Here is a 19,317-nt window from a genome sequence, read left to right as displayed (position 1 = left end):
CCTGTTAGTTAGCATTTCTCCTTTGCCACCATAATCCATCCACCTGGCAGGTGTGGCATATCAAGAAGATGATTAAACAGCATGATCATTACACAGGTGCACCTTGTGCTGGGGACAATAAAAGGCTACTAAAATGTGCAGTTTTGTCACACAACACAATGCCACAGATGTCTGAAGTTTTGAGGGAAGATGCAATTTGCATGCAGACTGCAGGAATGTCCACCAGAGCGGTTGCTATGGAATTTAATGTTAATTTCTCTACCATAAGCCACCTCCAACGTAATTTTAGAGAATTTGGCAGTACGTCCAACCGGCCTCACAATCGCAGATCACTTGTAAGCACGCCAGCCCAGGACCTCCTCATCCAGCTTCTTCAGCTGCAGGATCGTCTGAGACCAGTCACCCGGAAAGCTGATGAAACTGAGGAGTATTTATGTCTGTAATAACGCCCTTTTGTGTGGAAAAACTAATTCTGATTGGCTGGGCCTGGCTCCAAAGTGGGTGAGCCTATAACCTCCCAGGCCCACCCATGGCTGCGCTCCTGCCCAGTCATGTGAAATCCATAGATTAGGGCCTAATGAATTTATTTCAATTGATTGATTTTCCTTATATGAACTGTAACTCAGTAAAATCTTTGAAAATGTTGCTGGGGCGGCAGGTAGCCTAGTGGTTAGAGTGTTGGGCCAGTAACCAAAAGATTGTTAGATTTAATCCCTGAGTTTACAAGGTAAAAATCTGTCATTCTGCCCCTGAACAAAGCAGTTAACCCACTGTTTCTAGGCAGTCATTGTAAATAAGAATTTGTTCTCAACTGACTTGTCTAGTAAAAATGATCTTGCATTTATATTTTTGTTCCGTATACTATACTGTATACAGAAACTATAACCACATTTCTCGCTCTCTTTCCTTCTCTTAGCCTTGTGGTAAATACACAATCTCAAGTGGTGATCACTCTTTACTCGTAATTTATCGATTGAAATGTCCTTTGAGTTGTAATGAATTACATACTAAAGGGAGACGGCATTGGAAAGTGCTTTAAATCTCCAATATTGATCCATACATCTGGTTTAGCACCATGTCTGCTTCCCAAATGGCACCCTATTCCTTATTTGTGTTATGTGTCTTTTCCAGTGAGCAGATTTTTCTGGCTAATTTTGAATTTGATTAGGATCCCCATTAGCTGACGCCATGCATAACATCGGCTAATCTTCCTGGGGTCCAACACAGAACTAAATAGACATTACAAACAATTACAATTTACATTAAGAGATTAACAAGTAGACATTGCAGACAATTAAAATACCCGACCGGTAATATATTTAACATTCAGTGAATGCTCTCTGGCGTTAGTATCTGTCCAGTCATATGGTTGATTGCATTAGATGTTCTTTTAGGTTTTTCTTGAAGGTGGATTTACTTTTTGCCTGAGAAATGTGAGCTAGTAAATGGTGATGCTAAGCTTTCTGCCTGACTGTCCACCACTTTATTCCTCCACAGTTCTCCCTTGGCCGATCGGATTGACAGTTTAGGATAGGATGCCCCTTGGAGATCTCGAGGACGGGAATGGATGGAAAAAGAAGACGTCAGACATCAAAGAAAACTACGACTTCAAAGAAATTCTGGGAACGTAAGTGTTCTGACACCACTGTTACAGTAATAGCTACAGTGGGGTCCGGAATGATTGGATCCCTTGATAAAGATGAGCAAAAAAAATGACTGTGTTTTTAAAAAATGATACAAATACTGAGATATATTGTATGCTAAAGAAATGGAAAACTGTATACTAATACAATTGCTCAGAGAAATAGATTTTGTTTAACAAGTAATACAAAAAATCCCTCAAATAGGGGTCAAAATTAGTGGAGAATGACATTGAGCCTTTTTCTATAAGACTAGAGAACACATTGGGAGGGATCTTAGACCATTCCTCCATACAGAATCTTTCCAGATCCTTGATATCCTTCGTCTGCCTTCTTCAATTCAAACCACTGGTTTTCAATGGGGTTCATGTCCGGAGACTGAGATGGCCACTGCTAAATGTTGATTTTGTGGTCAATTAACACATTTCTTTGTGGATGTGTGCTTGGGATGTTGTCTTGCTGGAAGATTCACTTGCAGCCAAGTTTCAGCCTCCCAGCAGAGGCAACCAAGTTTTTGGCTTAAATGTCCTAGTACTTGGTGATGTTCTTGATGCCGTTGCACCCCAGGACCAATGGCCTTTTGAAAGAACAATTCATATTCACAAAATACCTCATCCCTACTGTAAAATATGGTGGTGGATCTTTGATATTGTGGGGCTATATTGCTTCCGTTGGTCCTGGGGCCCTTGTTAAGGTCAACCGATTCATGAACTTTACCAAGTACCAGGACATTTTAGCCAAAAACCTGGTTGCCTCTGCCAGGAGGCTGGAACTTGAATGCAAGTGAATCTTCCTGCAAGAAAATTACCCCAAGCACACAAAGTCCATAAGCACAGACTAAGGATATCAATAGAGCCCTATTAAATCAGTGTTATTTTTTGCCTGATTCCATTTTCTGTTTTAGTTTTTCCAGGTTTCTGTTTTTCAATATCAAAATCATACTTTTTTAATAGGAAAAACAAAAAAAGTGGATGTTATAAGCCCACAACAATGCTTAAACCACACCAGAAGATCCCCTTTGGGGTCTGGGAAAAATCTGACATTTTGAATTTTGGGTGTATTTACCCTAGTTCAACTGCACACCAGCAAGGGACCGTTGTTTGGTTAGCAATGTTTCTGTAGCACTCATGTGATTGCAGAGTTGCAAAACAAAAGGCTGGATTGATGCAAATAATCATTATATCATTCTGCCATTTATGCATAGGCCACTTTGTAGTTAACATTTAATTGAGGTTTTTGGGAAAGCCATTACATTAGCATTATCACTAATGGCAACACAAAGTGGTAGACAAATGTTTGCGCACGCAGTGTCAGAGGAAGACCCAAAAAATTGTCAAAAACTCCAGTCATCCAAGTCATAGACGGTTCTCTCTGCTACCACACGGCAAGCGGTAACGGTGTGCCAAGTCTAGGACCAAAAGGCTCCTTAACAGCTTCTAACCCCAAGCAATAAGACTACTGAACATTTAAATCAAATGGCCAGCCGGACTATTTGTAAATCCTATCTTAACTCTATTTTCTTTAAACTGCATTGTTGGTTAAGGGCTTGTAAACAAGCATTTGTATTTGGCGCAGGTGACATGAAATTTTATTAGATTATTTGATTCCTGTGACTTTGCCTCTTCAGAAAGTTGAAGTAAAATATGAATCACTGAGGCTTTTAATGCATCTTTTATGTGAAACTTGGGCAGATTAATGCATTTTCTAATAAATTCGATACATTTTCTAATAAATTCAATACATTTAGTTGATTTTTCTACGAATTAAAAAAAAAGTATATTGTTGAATTGCATTTAATGTCTAGATTCCTGGATTCCGTCCGCATTCTCCGCAACGCAGATTTTATAGGGCCCTAATTATCTAGGATCTGGAAAGAATCTCCAATCTCATAAAACATTTTAGAAAACAGCTCCGTGTCGTTATCCTCGCAAGGGGAGGGTGCTTGAAAAAAATGGATCAATTCTTTTTCAATCTCTTTTTCGGAGGAATTATATTAATATAAAATAACATAATTGTTCATTTAATACAGTTTTTTGCTTATCTTTATAAAGGGGTCCAATAATTCCGGACCCCACTGTATATAACTCTCAATGCTGGAAGAGAGATGTGCAAGGAGAAGTATATTATGTTTAGCGTTCCAGAGAGATTAGTGTTCTTGGCCATCATTGGATTTATTTATAGTGTCTCAGTGAGAACAGATCATATAGCAGCCAGGCCAAATGGCCCAGTAACAGCAGCAGCAAAGAGGGGAAAATGAAAAAAGGAGCCAATGAAAAACAGGGTGAGAAGAATACATTTTATTTAACCAGGAAACACCCTTGAGGTTTCGAATCTTCTTTTTGCAAGGGTGACATGGATGTCATTCGCGGTAATAACACACACTTGGATGTGATCATGGGGCCAACATTTTTCAACATCTTTGGCCTTTTTCTGTAGCACGGCATCATGGATCCATTATGCGTTTACTTGGATGTTCTGAGAAGGAGAACCATAGCGATCTTATAATGAAGGAGAACTCCCTTATGTCTTTGAGTAGTTAAATTTAGAATTTGTACTTAAAAATGTATCCTTGTTTGCCTTCCCACGGCGCGTATGTGTACCTTAGCATGTCTCTCCTTGGGGTAGAATGCAATGTACTTTACACTTCGAGTATCCGCCCCCCTCAGATATAGTCATTATAAGGATGCCTGAATGGTCTCTCAGATGCGGCAAGATGGTCTGACTGTTGCATTATGGTCACTGTCTTATGCGGTCTTATTTAGACCTTTGCTCTTCTGTCAATGTGTTTGTGATCAGACAGAGAAAACGTTCTTAATGCATTGTTTCATTTTTAAATTTCACATTTAAAAAACATTTCTCAGTAGACATTGTAATGGTCCAAACTTTGAAGCACATATGAAGCCTAGGATCGTCACATGACGTTTCGGTCAGTTCACACAGGTAGAGAATAGGGTGGCATTTGGGACGCAACCACTGTTGGATGGATAAGGAGGTGGTCCCTTACAGTATATCAGACCTGGTGTAGCCAAATGGGGAAAGCTAAAGTAAGTAGAGAGACAAGTCAGTCATATACAGTTCCAGTATTACACCATATTTATCCCAATGTTGCATCAACGTGAGAGAAGCAGATCACCGCTTCAGTGTTAAACAGTGAACAAAATGAACAAATCTTTATCCAAATATTTCAACCTTAAAGTTGTTAATTCTCTTTTTTTCCCAATAACATTGAAATTCAATACAGTAGTGTGGAGTCTGACAGAATATTGAGATATTATAAAAAGTCTTATATAAGCAGGATTTAAGGAGTGAATAACCAGGAGGGTAGCATCGCCTTGTTCCTATGAAAACCTTGTAACCAATCTTCCCTCCCTGTTGTCAGTGTTTCCAGTGAGACCTGGCAGAGAGCAAAATATAATCCCACTGTATGTGTTGACGGAAAGCTCCTTACGCTCCCAGAGAGATTACTGAATTCAGTTTATCCCGGAATTCAGGGTATAGAGTTAATAAATTAATTTGGAAATATTGTATTCAGGTCTTATGGTTTAATCCTGACATTCCTCATGTGTTAGGACCCGGCTTTAGTACAAACTGTCCTGTTCTTGTGCACGTTTGATAACATCTGGATCCATAAAACAAGTTAGCGTTCAGTTGATGTTTTTATTTGATTTTTGAAATACAGTATGTCACTATGTACAGTGCCTTTGGAAAGTATTCAGACCCCTTGATTTTTTTTACACATTTTGTTACGTTACAGCCTTATTCTAAAATGGATGACAAATATTTTTTACACCATAAAGACAAAGCGAAAACAGGTTTTAGAAATTTTGCAAATGTATAAAAAATATAAATAATACCTTATTTACATAAGTATTCAGACCCTTTGCTATGAGAATTGACATTGAGCTCAGGTGCATCCTGTTTCCATTCAACATCCTTGAGATGTTTCTACAACCAGTGGTAAATTCAATTGATTAGATATGATTTGGAAAGGCACACAGCTGTCTATATAAAGGTCCCACAGTTGACAGTGCGTGTCAGAGCAAAAACCAAGCCATGAGGTCGAAGGAATTGTCTGTAGAGCTCCGAGACAAGATTGTGTTGAGGCACAGATCTGGGGAAGGGTAACGCATTTCTGCAGCATTTAAGGTCCTGAAGAAAACGGTGACCTTCATCATTCTTAAATGGAAGAAGTTTGGAACCACCAAGACTCTTCCTAGAGCTGGCCGCCCAGCCAAACCGAGCAATTGGGGGAGATAGGCCTTGGTCAGGGAGGTAAGAACCCAATGGTCACTGACAAAACTCTAGAGTTCCTCTGTGGAGATGGGAGAACTTTCCAGAAGGACAACCATCTCTGCAGCACTCCACCAATCAGGCATTTATGATAAAGTGGCACATGACAGCCCGATTGGAGTTCGCCAAAAGGCACCTAAAGACTCTCAGACCATGACAAACAAGATTCTCTGGTCTGATGAAACCAAGATTGAACTCTTTGGCCTGAATGCCAAGCGTCACGTCTGGAGGAAACCTGGCACCATCCCCACCGTGAAGCATGGTGGTGGCAGCATCATGCTGTGGGGATGTTTTTCAGTGGCAGGGACTGGGAGCCTAGTCAGGATCGAGTCAACGATTAGCAGAGCAAAGGACAGAGAGATCCTTGATGAAAACCTGCTCCAGAGCACTCAGGACCTCAGACTGGGGTGAAGGTTCACCTTCCAACTGGACAATGACCTTAAGCTCACAACCAAGACAACAAAATGTGGAAATAGTCAAGGGGTCTGAATACTTTCCGAATGCACTGTAAGTGGCATGGAATTATGCCTGATCATATCTGATGATGACTGATCATCTGTTTCTTTGTTAAACATTGTGAAAAAATGTATTATAATGTATTTTCCTGGTCTTGAGTGGGACACAAATGTGCACACAAATGTGACAAAACAAGTTTCTGTGGAATGGATGGTGAGTTTAATGTAATGAATTGCTCTTTGTTTGAAACACACTCAACAGACTGTGGGAAGATGTGGTAGTGTTGTTATGTGACTAGGACCAGACCAGAGCACCGTATTGAATCATAGTGTGTTAACAAGAAAAGGAGATACCTAGTCAGTTGAATGCCTTTTACTTAAATGTGTCTTGCGCGTTTAAACCAACCCCTCTGAATCAGAGGGGTGCAGGGGGCTGCCTTAATCAACATCCACGGGGAACAGTGGGTTAAACTGCCTTGCTCAGAACGACAGATTTTTACCTTGTCAGCTCGGGGATTCGATCCGGAAACCTTTCGGTTACTGGCCTAATGCTCTAAACACTTGGCTACCATACGCAGGTACTAAGTGTTAGGAAGAATAGCATGTTACACTGTAAACTACTGTTTCTCTTAAAACCAAACTCTGACCACTGGGCACATCATGTCATTTCAACGTGGAAATATGGGTCATATTTGGTTGAGACGTTGTTCAATGAGATTTCAACCTTTTATTCACCCACTCAAAAAGACAGCCAGAAATGTGTTGACTTCCCGATGTGTTATCACTGCTTTCAACCATCTAAAAGCACAACCAAATTCAGATGAAAAAACAGTCAGATTTTTGATTTAGTTGTCATCTAAATGTGTTATCACTGCACTTTCAACCATTTTAAAAAACCCACCAAAGTTGAAATGGGAATACAATGTCAGATATTTTGTATTTATACAACAATTTAATGTGTACCGTAATTACTGTTTTATCTAATAGCACAACCAAATAACCGGGACTGAAGTTGAGATTAGATTAAAAGTACATAGTGCAAGATATCAAGGATGTTCGAGATCCTGCACAGATTGTTATAGCAATTGTGAAGATCTCCACAGACCTGCAGCCTTTGCATGCTATGTTGAACATGCACATTTTTTATGATTACATAGGAAGACATTTATAGTTACTGTAGGCTAACCTCAAAATGTGTCCATGGATGTGCTGGTCATTTTACGATTGAATAAATACTGTTACATTCATTTGTAAGCGCCTTAAATTTTGACTATTTACTATATTACAAAAGTTGTTTGGTTGTCAACGCAACCATATATCAACATTTTTAAGGAGACGTATCTTTTGTGCCACTGACTTTAATTCCAGTTTGTCTATAAATTAATATTTTTTTATGTTGGATTCACGTGTCTCTCAACCAACAATCTAATTTTAAGACTAAATCTAATCAAACTTTAATGTTTGATTTACTCCTATTCTTTACCTTAGATTTTTCATTGACATGGAGATGTGAATCCAACATATCAATTCTAAATTAGACATAATAGGATTTAAAGCCAGACTAAGTCTGTGGCACAGATGGAACTATCCAAGCAGAAGATATATCTCCTTCAAATGTTAATGTTTTGTTGCGGTGACAACAAAACACAATATCCAGTTTGTCTACAAAATAATATATTGATATGTTGGATTCACGTCTCCAGCTCAACCTGTAAGGACCAACGCTGGAGATGAGAAGCAGGTACAGGGAGTTGACATTTAATACGGAACAGGGGAGGTAATGACAGAGATGATTGAGTCCAGGTGAGTCCAATAATCGCTGATGCGAGTGACGGGGAAAGGCAGGTGTGTGTACTGACTGTGGCAGGAGTGCATAAGGGCTGGGGAGCCTGGAAGAGCGGGAGCAGACGTGACACATCCAAAAATCAAGAATAAAAGAATAAGACAATCTATTTAAACTTTAAATGAAACTTTAAATCATATTTGATTTAGACCTCTTATTTACCTTTGATTTTTTGTTGAGAAGAGTTGAATCCGACATATTAATGATTAACTTGAAGATTACATTTGAAATCAACCAAAGCTTGAAACCCTATTGTATTGTTTATTTTTAGTTGAACCCTGGGTTGAATTGAAACAAAAGCTGTTGATGACTTTGCAAATGCTATATAGGCCTAAATGGTATCATTGTTGATATATAAGTGATAAAGTATGGTCACATGTAATATGGTCTGTTAAACTGACCCTTTTGAATGACTTTGATAGCGACAGTGAATAAGTTTAGTTATTAAGAGATCTCTCAATAATCATTCTCACGATTGCACATTGGTAGTACTCAGTGACAAATATCAAAGCTAAGCTGGGCTTGGTTAAATCCCTGGATGGGAGACCAAATTAATAGCTGTAGATGGATCAACTCTCCAGGAAGAAGTGCTGCCAGCCTGTAGTTTTTTTTCTTCTGATAGTGGATATAACATTGTTTCAAAGATACAAATTCAACATTTTATACAAGGTTTGTCTTGTTGAAAATTGGTTACTGTAACGGCAGTCCTCCTCCTCTTCATCTGAAGAGGAGGAGTATTGAGGGAACCAAGGCGCAGCGTAGTGAAATGACATATTTTATTAACGAAAACACGAACTTGACTAAACTAACAAAAACAACAAACGGTGTAGACAGACCTAAACGACGAACTTACATAAAACAAGAAGAACGCACGAATAGGAAACATAGACTACACAAACCGAACAAACCGTAAACAGTCCCGCGTGGTGTACAGACACGGAAGACAATCACCCACAACGAACACTGTGACAACGCCTACCTAAATATGACTCTTAATTAGAGGAACGCCAAACACCTGCCTCTAATCAAGAGCCATACCAGGCAACCCAAAACCAACACAGAAACAGAAAACATAGAATGCCCACCCAACCTCACGTCCTGACCAACTAACACACATAACAAACTAACAGAAATAGGTCAGGAACGTGACAGTTACAATGATGACATAGTCCTGTGGTTGAAATTCCACCCTCAAAACAACAGTTTGGATAACTTTTTTCAAATCCAATGTATTTTTCACATAGGTTCCACGTCACAAAACATTGACAAATTACATTGAAATAACATTGATTCAACCAGTTTGAGCCCAGTGGGTGTTCTCTGGGATTCACAGTGAGTATGTTTACATGCACACTAATACTGCAATATTAAACTGATTATGGCAGTAGGCTGAGTATGGAAATAGTCATGTAAACACCTTACTCTGTTTATCTTAATCGGCGTAAAGTCAAAATAGAAGTAAGCATACGCCGATTAAAACACTTGGTTTTCTTAATCTGCATTTCAGTGGTGTATATGATCTGTGTATATGCCAGCACTGGTAGCGCAAACCTCCCTCTTCTTATGTGCGAGTGAAGTGGCTTCGGCAAATTTTTAAGTATGCATCTTAGAAATAGTTATCACAAACTTTATATGTCCAAACTTATAGTTTAAAAGGTTTCGCAAAAATAACATGGTCACTGTGGTAGAGCTTTTGTTTTGATTGCTGATTTTCAGCATTTATCAAAGGTCAGATCAGTAGCCTTTTTCAGATGTGTCCATGTAAATAGGATTATTATGGATATGGTTCTAAGAATGTAAATATTTTAGACAAACTATATTAATCTGACTATCCACAATAATTGTATTATTGTGTGCATGTAACCGTGCTCAGTGTTTAAACTCCTCGCCTCAGAATAATCTAGCATGTCAAATACTGAACACATTGTTCGTGCAAAGGGCAGCATTATATTAAAGCCTTTCAGAGGGGCCTTCCAGGAGTTATTAATTGTTCAAGTTTAGTGCACTTCATACAAGGAGGTGAAACGCAGGTTGATGTTTATTGTCATGAGTCTTGCCCTGGAGGCATAACTGAGTGCAGCTGGCCCATCTTGTAAAGGCAGTCATTGTTGTTCTCCCCCTTAGACGAGAAGGAGCATGGATAGGACCAAGATGCGGATTGAGGGAAATAAGCCATCTTTTAATGAAGAACAGCAAACAAGACACTACAAACTACAAAACAACAAACTAACAAACCTTCAACCGTCCTGTGTGGCCCAAACACTGACACAGGAACAAACACCCACAAAACACCAGTGAAACCCTGGCTGCCTTTGTATGACTCTCAATTAGAGACAAACAATACACACCTGTCTCTAATTGAGAATCATACCAGGCCGAACACAAAACCCCACATAGAAATACAAACATAGACAAACCCACCCAACTCACGCCCTGACCAACTAAAATGAATACAAAACAAAGGAAAACAGGTCAGGAACGTGACAGAACCCCCCCCTTAAGGTGCGAACTCCGGGCGCACCAGCACAAAGTCTAGGGGAGGGTCTGGGTGGGCGTCTGTCCACGGTGGCGGCTCTGGCGGTGGACGAGGTCCCCACCCCACCATAATCAATCCCCGCTTCTTTATCCCCCTCCCAATGACCACCCTCCCACTAACCCCACCTAAATGAAGGGGCAGCACCGGGACAAGGGGCAGCACCGGGACAAGGGGCAGCACCGGGACAAGGGGCAGCACCGGGACAAGGGGCAGCACCGGGACAAGGGGCAGCACCGGGACAAGGGGCAGCACCGGGACAAGGGGCAGCACCGGGACAAGGGGCAGCACCGGGCTGAGGGACTCCGGCAGCACCGGGCTGAGGGACTCCGGCAGCACCGGGCTGAGGGACTCCGGCAGCACCTGGCTGAGGGACTCCGGCAGGTCCTGGCTGAGGGACTCCGGCAGGTCCTGGCTGAGGGACTCCGGCAGGTCCTGGCTGAGGGACTCCGGCAGGTCCTGGCTGAGGGACTCCGGCAGGTCCTGGCTGAGGGACTCCGGCAGGTCCTGGCTGAGGGACTCCGGCAGGTCCTGGCTGAGGGACTCCGGCAGGTCCTGGCTGAGGGACTCCGGCAGGTCCTGGCTGAGGGACTCCGGCAGGTCCTGGCTGAGGGACTCCGGCAGGTCCTGGCTGAGGGACTCCGGCAGGTCCGGGCTGAGGGACTCCGGCAGGTCCGGGCTGAGGGACTCCGGCAGGTCCGGGCTGAGGGACTCCGGCAGGTCCGGGCTGAGGGACTCCGGCAGGTCCGGGCTGAGGGACTCCGGCAGGTCCGGGCGTAGGGACTCCGGCAGGTCCGGGCTGAGGGACTCCGGCAGGTCCGGGCGTAGGGACTCCGGCAGGTCCGGGCGTAGGGACTCCGGCAGGTCCGGGCGTAGGGACTCCGGCAGGTCCGGGCGTAGGGACTCCGGCAGGTCCGGGCGTAGGGACTCCGGCAGGTCCGGGCGTAGGGACTCCGGCAGGTCCGGGCGTAGGGACTCCGGCAGGTCCGGGCGTAGGGACTCCGGCAGGTCCGGGCGTAGGGACTCCGGCAGGTCCGGGCGTAGGGACTCCGGCAGGTCCGGGCGTAGGGACTCCGGCAGGTCCGGGCGTAGGGACTCCGGCAGGTCCGGGCTGAGGGACTCCGGCAGGTCCGGGCTGAGGGACTCCGGCAGGTCCGGGCGGAGGGACTCCGGCAGGTCCGGGCGGAGGGACTCCGGCAGGTCCGGGCGGAGGGACTCCGGCAGGTCCGGGCGGAGGGACTCCGGCAGGTCCGGGCGGAGGGACTCCGGCAGGTCCGGGCGGAGGGACTCCGGCAGGTCCGGGCTGAGTGGCAGCTCCGGACTGTAGGGCAGCTCCGGACTGTAGGGCAGCTCCGGACTGTAGGGCAGCTCCGGACTGTAGGGCAGCTCCGGACTGTCGGACGTCTCTGGCAGCTCCGGACTGGCGGGCGTCTCTGGCAGCTCCTGACTGGCGGGCTTCTCTGGCGGCTCCTGACTGGCGGGCGTCTCTGGCGGCTCCTGACTGGCGGGCGTCTCTGGCGGCTCCTGACTGGCGGGCGTCTCTGGCGGCTCCTGACTGGCGGGCGTCTCTGGCGGCTCCTGACTGGCGGGCGTCTCTGGCGGCTCCTGACTGGCGGGCGTCTCTGGCGGCTCCTGACTGGCGGGCGTCTCTGGCGGCTCCTGACTGGCGGGCGTCTCTGGCGGCTCCTGACTGGCGGGCGTCTCTGGCGGCTCCTGACTGGCGGGCGTCTCTGGCGGCTCCTGACTGGCGGGCGTCTCTGGCGGCTCCTGACTGGCGGACGGCTCTGGCGGCTCCTGACTGACGGACGGCTCTACTGGCTCGTGGCAGACGGACGGCTCAGACGGCGCTGGGCAGACGGACGGCTCAGACGGCGCTGGGCAGACGGACGGCTCAGACGGCGCTGGGCAGACGGACGGCTCAGACGGCGCTGGGCAGACGGACGGCTCAGACGGCGCTGGGCAGACGGACGGCTCAGACGGCGCTGGGCAGACGGACGGCTCAGACGGCGCTGGGCAGACGGACGGCTCAGACGGCGCTGGGCAGACGGACGGCTCAGACGGCGCTGGGCAGACGGACGGCTCAGACGGCGCTGGGCAGACGGACGGCTCAGACGGCGCTGGGCAGACGGACGGCTCAGACGGCGCTGGGCAGACGGACGGCTCAGACTGCGCTGGGCAGACGGGCCGTTCAGGCACCGCTGGGCAGACGGCAGACTCTGGCCGGCTGAGACGCACTATAGGCCTGGTGCGTGGTACCGGAACTGGAGGTACCGGGCTGAGGGCACGCACCTCAGGGCGAGTGCGGGGAACAGGAACAGGGCACACTGGACTCTCGTGGCGCACTCTAGGCCTGGTGCGTGGTACCGGAACTGGAGGTACCGGGCTGAGGGCACGCACCTCAGGGCGAGTGCGGGGAGAAGGAACAGTGCGTCCAGGGCTCTGGAGACGCACAGGAGGCTTGGTGCGTGGTGCCGGAACTGGAGGCACTGGGCTGGAGACACGCACCATAGGGAGAGTGCGTGGAAGAGGAACAGGGCTCTGGAGATGCACTGGAAGCCTGGTGCGTGGTGTAGGCACTGGTGGTACTGAGCTGGGGTGGGAAGGTGGCGCCGGATATACCGGACCGTGAAGGAGGACACGTGCTCTTGAGCACCGAGCCTACCCAACCCTACCAGGTTGAATGGTCCCCGTAGCCCTGCCAGTGCGGCGAGGTGGAATAGCCCGCACTGGGCTATGCAGGCGAACCGGGGACACCACCTGTAAGGCTGGTGCCATGTACGCCGGCCCGAGGAGACGTACTGGAGGCCAGATACGTTGGGCCGGCTTCATGGCATCCGGCTCGATGCTCCCAGTGCGGCAAGGTGGAATAGCCCGCACTGGGCTAAGCACGCGTACTGGGGACACCGTGCGCTTTACCGCATAACACGGTGTCTGACCAGTACGACGCCCTCTTACTCCACGGCAAGCCCGGGGAGTTGGCTCAGGTATCCAACCCGGCTTCGCCACACTCCCCTTTAGCCTCCCCCCAAGAAATTCTTGGGTGAGCCTCTCGGGCTTCCAGCCTCTCATCCGTGCTGCCTCCTCAATCCACCGCTCCTGGGCTGTGGCTGCCTTCTTCACCTCCCGAGAGCGGCGATTCTCTCCAACCCTTCCCCAGGGTCCTTTTCCGTCCATGATCTCCCAAGACCATTCCTCCTGTGTCCAGTGCCTTAGTTCTTTCTCTCTCTCCTCAATCCGCTTGGTCCTGTTGTGGTGGGTGTTTCTGTAAAGGCAGTCATTGTTGTTCTCCCCCTTAGACGAGAAGGAGCATGGATAGGACCAAGATGCGGATTGAGGGAAATAAGCCATCTTTTAATGAAGAACAGCAAACAAGACACTACAAACTACAAAACAACAAACTAACAAACCTTCAACCGTCCTGTGTGGCCCAAACACTGACACAGGAACAAACACCCACAAAACACCAGTGAAACCCTGGCTGCCTTTGTATGACTCTCAATTAGAGACAAACAATACACACCTGTCTCTAATTGAGAATCATACCAGGCCGAACACAAAACCCCACATAGAAATACAAACATAGACAAACCCACCCAACTCACGCCCTGACCAACTAAAATGAATACAAAACAAAGGAAAACAGGTCAGGAACGTGACACATCTAACAGAAATCAAAGTCAAAATTGGCTATATCATAAAAATTCATGAAATGGTCTTAATTTTAGGTTAGGGTTATGCATTAGGGTATTCAGTGTGGTTAAGGTTCGGATTAGGTTTAAAATCTGATTTTATGACTTTGTGGTACATGAGTCATCCCAATAAAAAAAAAATCCCTTTCAGACAATTTTTGGGAACTCTGTGCGGTTTGTGTAATAAAAACAAAAAAGTGTGAATGCTCCAAAGCGACTCAGACCCCTCAGAGCCTGCGACGCAAACCAAATTGAGACCATCTCGAGAGTTTGGTTCATTTTGAAGTCTGTGGTTGGGTTCCCTTTGTTAGTGCAATGTGAACACAAAGCTCTCCAGGTTCACTTCTCATTATTTCCACACCAAGCACCATATGCTACTGCAGCATTGTTTCCTCTGTCATAGCCCCTTACATTAGTGCCACAAACAAAAAATGTGCAGGTTGGCGGTACAATTTTCAATTAAAACATGATTTCATCTGCAATTCCTCTTCTGCCATTTATCCTGTTACCAGTTATTTTTACATGTAAATATTAGATTTTGATTATAATTAGTATGTCTTATTTTGTAACTAAATTCAAACTATTAGCTTCCAGTTCTCTTTGTATTTACACTGCCCTTGCCTTTGAATGAGGACTATTTTGCCAGTTCTCTTCACCTATTTTGTGGTCCGAGTCCTCTATGCATTCACATTGCTATGTTTTAGAAAGGAACCAAGATCTTTTTCCAACATTCACTCAATGCACTCTGGGTTTTTATGAAGTGCAGGGCAAGCCATGCCATCAGATAGTGTTATTGGACAGCTAAATATACCTACTTACATTTTGAAAACTAATAGATTGCGATTAGTTAAAAGATGAGATATACCGGTAATAATTATCAGAAGATAATATTAACATGTAAACATTATTGGTAACATAATAAATAGCAGAGGAACACTGCAGATTAAATAATATTGTAATTGAAAATTGTACACTGCCCTTTCAAGAGCTAGCATTGATTTTGTGATTAGTGCTATACACGATCCTTGGGACATCCCTACCCTAAATCCTAACCTTAACCCTTACCTAACAATAGCCATTTTAAATGTCAACTTCAATGGGGTAACGTAAGTTGGGACATCCCAAGAGTCCTGGGTAGCAAGGATTTGGTACGTAATGTTGTGATTCTCACCAAATATGTTGTCTCACTATTTACACCACACAATTGAATCAACAGCTTATGAAGCTTTCTTACCCTATAGATCACATGTTGCAAACAAATAATCTAAAAATTGTGTCAGTACAAAACTCCACACATATTTTGGAATTCCTGTGCATCCTTGACAATTGCTAATCAATATCCAAAAAGCAACAACAAAAAATTCACAAACCTGCACATCATTTTCTTTCTTTTGTGGGTACTAATGTGAGGGGTTATGGCAGGGGAAACGGTGTTGCAGTAGTCTAGTGTGTGTGGTGTGGGAATAATGACAAGCGAACCTGGACAGCTTGGTGTTTACATTGCCCTAAAAAAGGGAACCGGTCTGCGGAATTCAAGCAAACCGAACTCAGACCACCTTGAGATGGTATCCGTTCGGTTTGCTTCGGGGGCTCTTTTAAAAGGCGTCTGAGTTCCTTTGGAGTGTTCACATTGCCCAAAAAATTAAGTGAACCGCACTGAGTTCACCAGAATTGGCTGAAAGGGACCAAGTGTGAAAACACCCGTGCAGAAGACTATACACTCAGTGGCCAGTTTATTAGGTACATCTATCTAGTACTGAATCAGACCTCCCTTTGCCTTCAGAACAGCCTGAATTCTTCCGCACATGGAAACGTTGCTCAATTGGTATCAAGGGACCTAACGTGTGCTAGGAAAACATTCCCTACACCATTACACCACTGCCACCAACCTGTACCGTTGACAATGGCAGGATGGGGCCATGCTGCTTACGGCAAATCCTGACTGCCATCAGCATGACTCAACAGGAACCGGGATTCATCGAACCAGACAATGTTTTTCCACTCCTTAATTGTCTAGTGTTGGTGATCTGCGTGCCCACTGGAGCAGCTTCTTCTTGTTTTTAGCTGATAGGAGTGGAACCCAGTGTGGTCGTCTGCTGTAATAGCCCATCTGTGACAAGGACCAGCGACTTGTGGGTTCCGGAATGCCGTTCTGCACACCACTGCTGTACTGCACTGTTATTTTTCTGTTTGTGGCCCACCTGTTAGCTTGCACAATTCTTCTGTTTTCGCTGTTTTCGCCCACAGGACTGCCGCTGACTGGATGTTTTTTGTTTGTCGCTCCATTCTCGGTAAACCCTAGACACTGTAGTGTGTGAAAAGCCCAGAAGGCCGGCCGTTTCTGAGATACTGGAACCGTTGTGCCTGGCACCGATGAGCATACCACGCTCAAAGTCGCATAGGTCACTTGTTTTGCCCATTCTATCGTTCAATCGAACAGTAACTGAATGCCTGTTTGCCTACTTTATATAGCAAGCCACGGCTACGTGGTCATTATCTGTAGGAGCTAACCATTCGTGAACTGGGTGGTGTAGCTAATAAACTGAGAACTCCAGCCAGCTTTTGACGTGTTTGACTCATGTTTCCCTGTTTGTTTTGCTTTTAGCCAATCAGTAGTCAAGGCCTAATGGAAAGAAAGATCCCTGCATGTCTAACTGTTTTTGCACTGCTCGGAGGTCATAGCGATCTGGTAGTCTTGACAACAGCGAGAGAGAGATTGCTGCATGCAGTCAGTCACTATGGAGACAGAAGTTAGTTTTTTCGTTAGGCAGATGAATGTGTTGTAAGACACAGCAAGATCCCCTCTCCTGTTGCCTCAAGCTCTCCTAACTGGGATCATCTGGAGGCTGGGGCTCGTAGTCACCCCGAGTGTTTCTCATCTTCCTGAAGGCTGTAAATGAAGGGAGGGGAAGGAGAGGAGGCGCAGGGGGAGAAGAGGGCAGAGGGAGGGAGAGGATGAGAGGGATGCTAGCGGTCCGACTACTCTGTTTGGCTTCATCCTGACTCCTGCACTCTACAACACTCCATCACGGCATTACTTTATTGCTGTTCTTGTCATTTCGACATCTAAAATGAGTCTGTTATGAGATGCTTTTTTCACAACCATAAGAACTGTGTCAATCATGAAAAGCATTTGTTGCAAAGTAATCTCGCTTGCTAGATTCATGGCAGCTGTAAGAGACAAGTTGAAAAGCATTGTGGATATGAAATCTTGCCACTTTTCTAGTCTATCAGTCCGTCTTTTTAGAATCTATTCTAGTCCATAGAGTAATGAAGAAATTACAGTACAAGACTGTCAATTTCACAGCAGCACAGTAAGTCATAGGCGATAATGACGTATGGTTAGGAGTTGGGACAATCGTTCTCATATGCATGGTGGACTAATCATCACTGTTGGAAAACACCCACTGCTATCTGATGAGTTTACATGAGAGGATTCAGGTCCAGAGCCGTCACACAGTAGGATTTGTTATTGGAACAGTAGCTATAGGAAATATATTAGCATCGTTAGGCGCTGGTCTGGTACTAGTGGGTGGTAAATGTTTGTTGTTGCGTTATCGTGTTCACAACACGAGGCGAGAGGAATGGATTTGAGGAATTAGGTTGAAACTGTTAAGAGAGCAGTGACCATATGCCCACACGTGAACGCCGACGACTAGAAAAAGCTCAAACCAAGTTTATTCACCCCACTGAGTCATACAGCTGCCAAGACAACATACAAACCACACAAACAAATCTGTATACCTTCCAACTAGGCAGAGTAACCTCCTTGCATGTCTAAGATTACCTAACACCAAAGAAGGATTGGTTGAAACACAGTAGGTTTCTCCCTCTTACTGGTATTGTCATGGCCCTGCTTAACTCTAGGACCCTCATGGGCGTGGAAGTGAGTATGTGTGTGGGAGATGTTCTTCCAGCAGTATCTTCTCTCTTCACACTGTTGACCTGGTCTCGAGTTGAGTTCCACATTCCCCATGGTCCTGGTTCCGCAGCAACTGGCTTGCCTTGTCAAGAACTGAAACTAGACTGTTGACCTTTACCGCCATCGTTAGGAACATTCATATTCAACAATAATATTTGAACAGAATATGAACTTCCTGCACTTCCCCTTTTCTCACTTAGTGACTTTCCGTAACTTTCCACACGCCAAGTACCTCTTTAGCCTTCCTTGACCCCAAACATATGCATTTCTTACACATGTAAAGTAATCAAAGTTTTGGTATGGTAACATGAATAAGTATATTTCAAGCTAGAATCCAACAAAGCTAATGCACACACACAAACCAATTAACACACCCACACGCAGCCTATATAGAAAGTAAATATTGTTCTGTTGAAGGAAAATGTCCTCTATGGATCACATTCAGACATAGGAAATGTATGCTTGCCCAACGCACTTCTCAGTAGTTGGTATTCAGAATTACCTTATGCAGCTGCGTAACAGAATAGGCAGGTGTGGTTCCCTTGCGCGTGCTGAATAAATTGAATTCAACCTCTCAAAACCCTCCCACTTGCTGGCCAACAGATTTTCTTGTGGAGTTTTCAGTCAATAGGATTTTCAATACATGTATCTAAAGCCATCCCTTTAAATTTGGCATACCTTTAATTCAAATTTTATTAACGGACTCACTAGAATATATGGAGAGCGGTTCAGATTATAAGGGACCAATGAAAGAAAGCCATGTAAATACCCACATATTCATATTTTCAGCACCAATTAGCAGATTTAAAAATACTCTGTCCTATTTATGAATGACAAGAAAATGAACTGGTTTGGAGAGCCTTTACACACTTTTCATCCTGAAAAGTTGCCATATTCAATTGTTCAAACCATGAAATATTGGAAGGAGAGAAAAGTGTCATCTGT

The 19,317-nt window shown here is 45.1% G+C and overlaps 1 protein-coding gene across 1 annotated transcript in view; it reads left to right on the top strand.

Annotated features, from left to right (window-relative positions):
* Positions 1–19,317, top strand: part of camk1a (calcium/calmodulin-dependent protein kinase Ia) — a 57,942-nt gene that overhangs the window by 4,188 nt on the left and 34,437 nt on the right. Inside the window, exon 3 of the mRNA XM_055912314.1 lies at positions 1,498–1,627. Coding sequence (XP_055768289.1) covers positions 1,536–1,627 — 92 coding nt within the window. The 5' untranslated portion in view covers positions 1,498–1,535. The remainder of the gene's footprint in view (positions 1–1,497; positions 1,628–19,317) is intronic.

The sequence above is a fragment of the Salvelinus fontinalis genome, chromosome 3, assembly GCF_029448725.1.
Source record: "Salvelinus fontinalis isolate EN_2023a chromosome 3, ASM2944872v1, whole genome shotgun sequence".
NCBI lineage: Eukaryota > Metazoa > Chordata > Actinopteri > Salmoniformes > Salmonidae > Salvelinus > Salvelinus fontinalis.
Note: the sequence above shows the minus strand (reverse complement) of the source record. Positions and strands in the feature narration are given on the sequence as shown.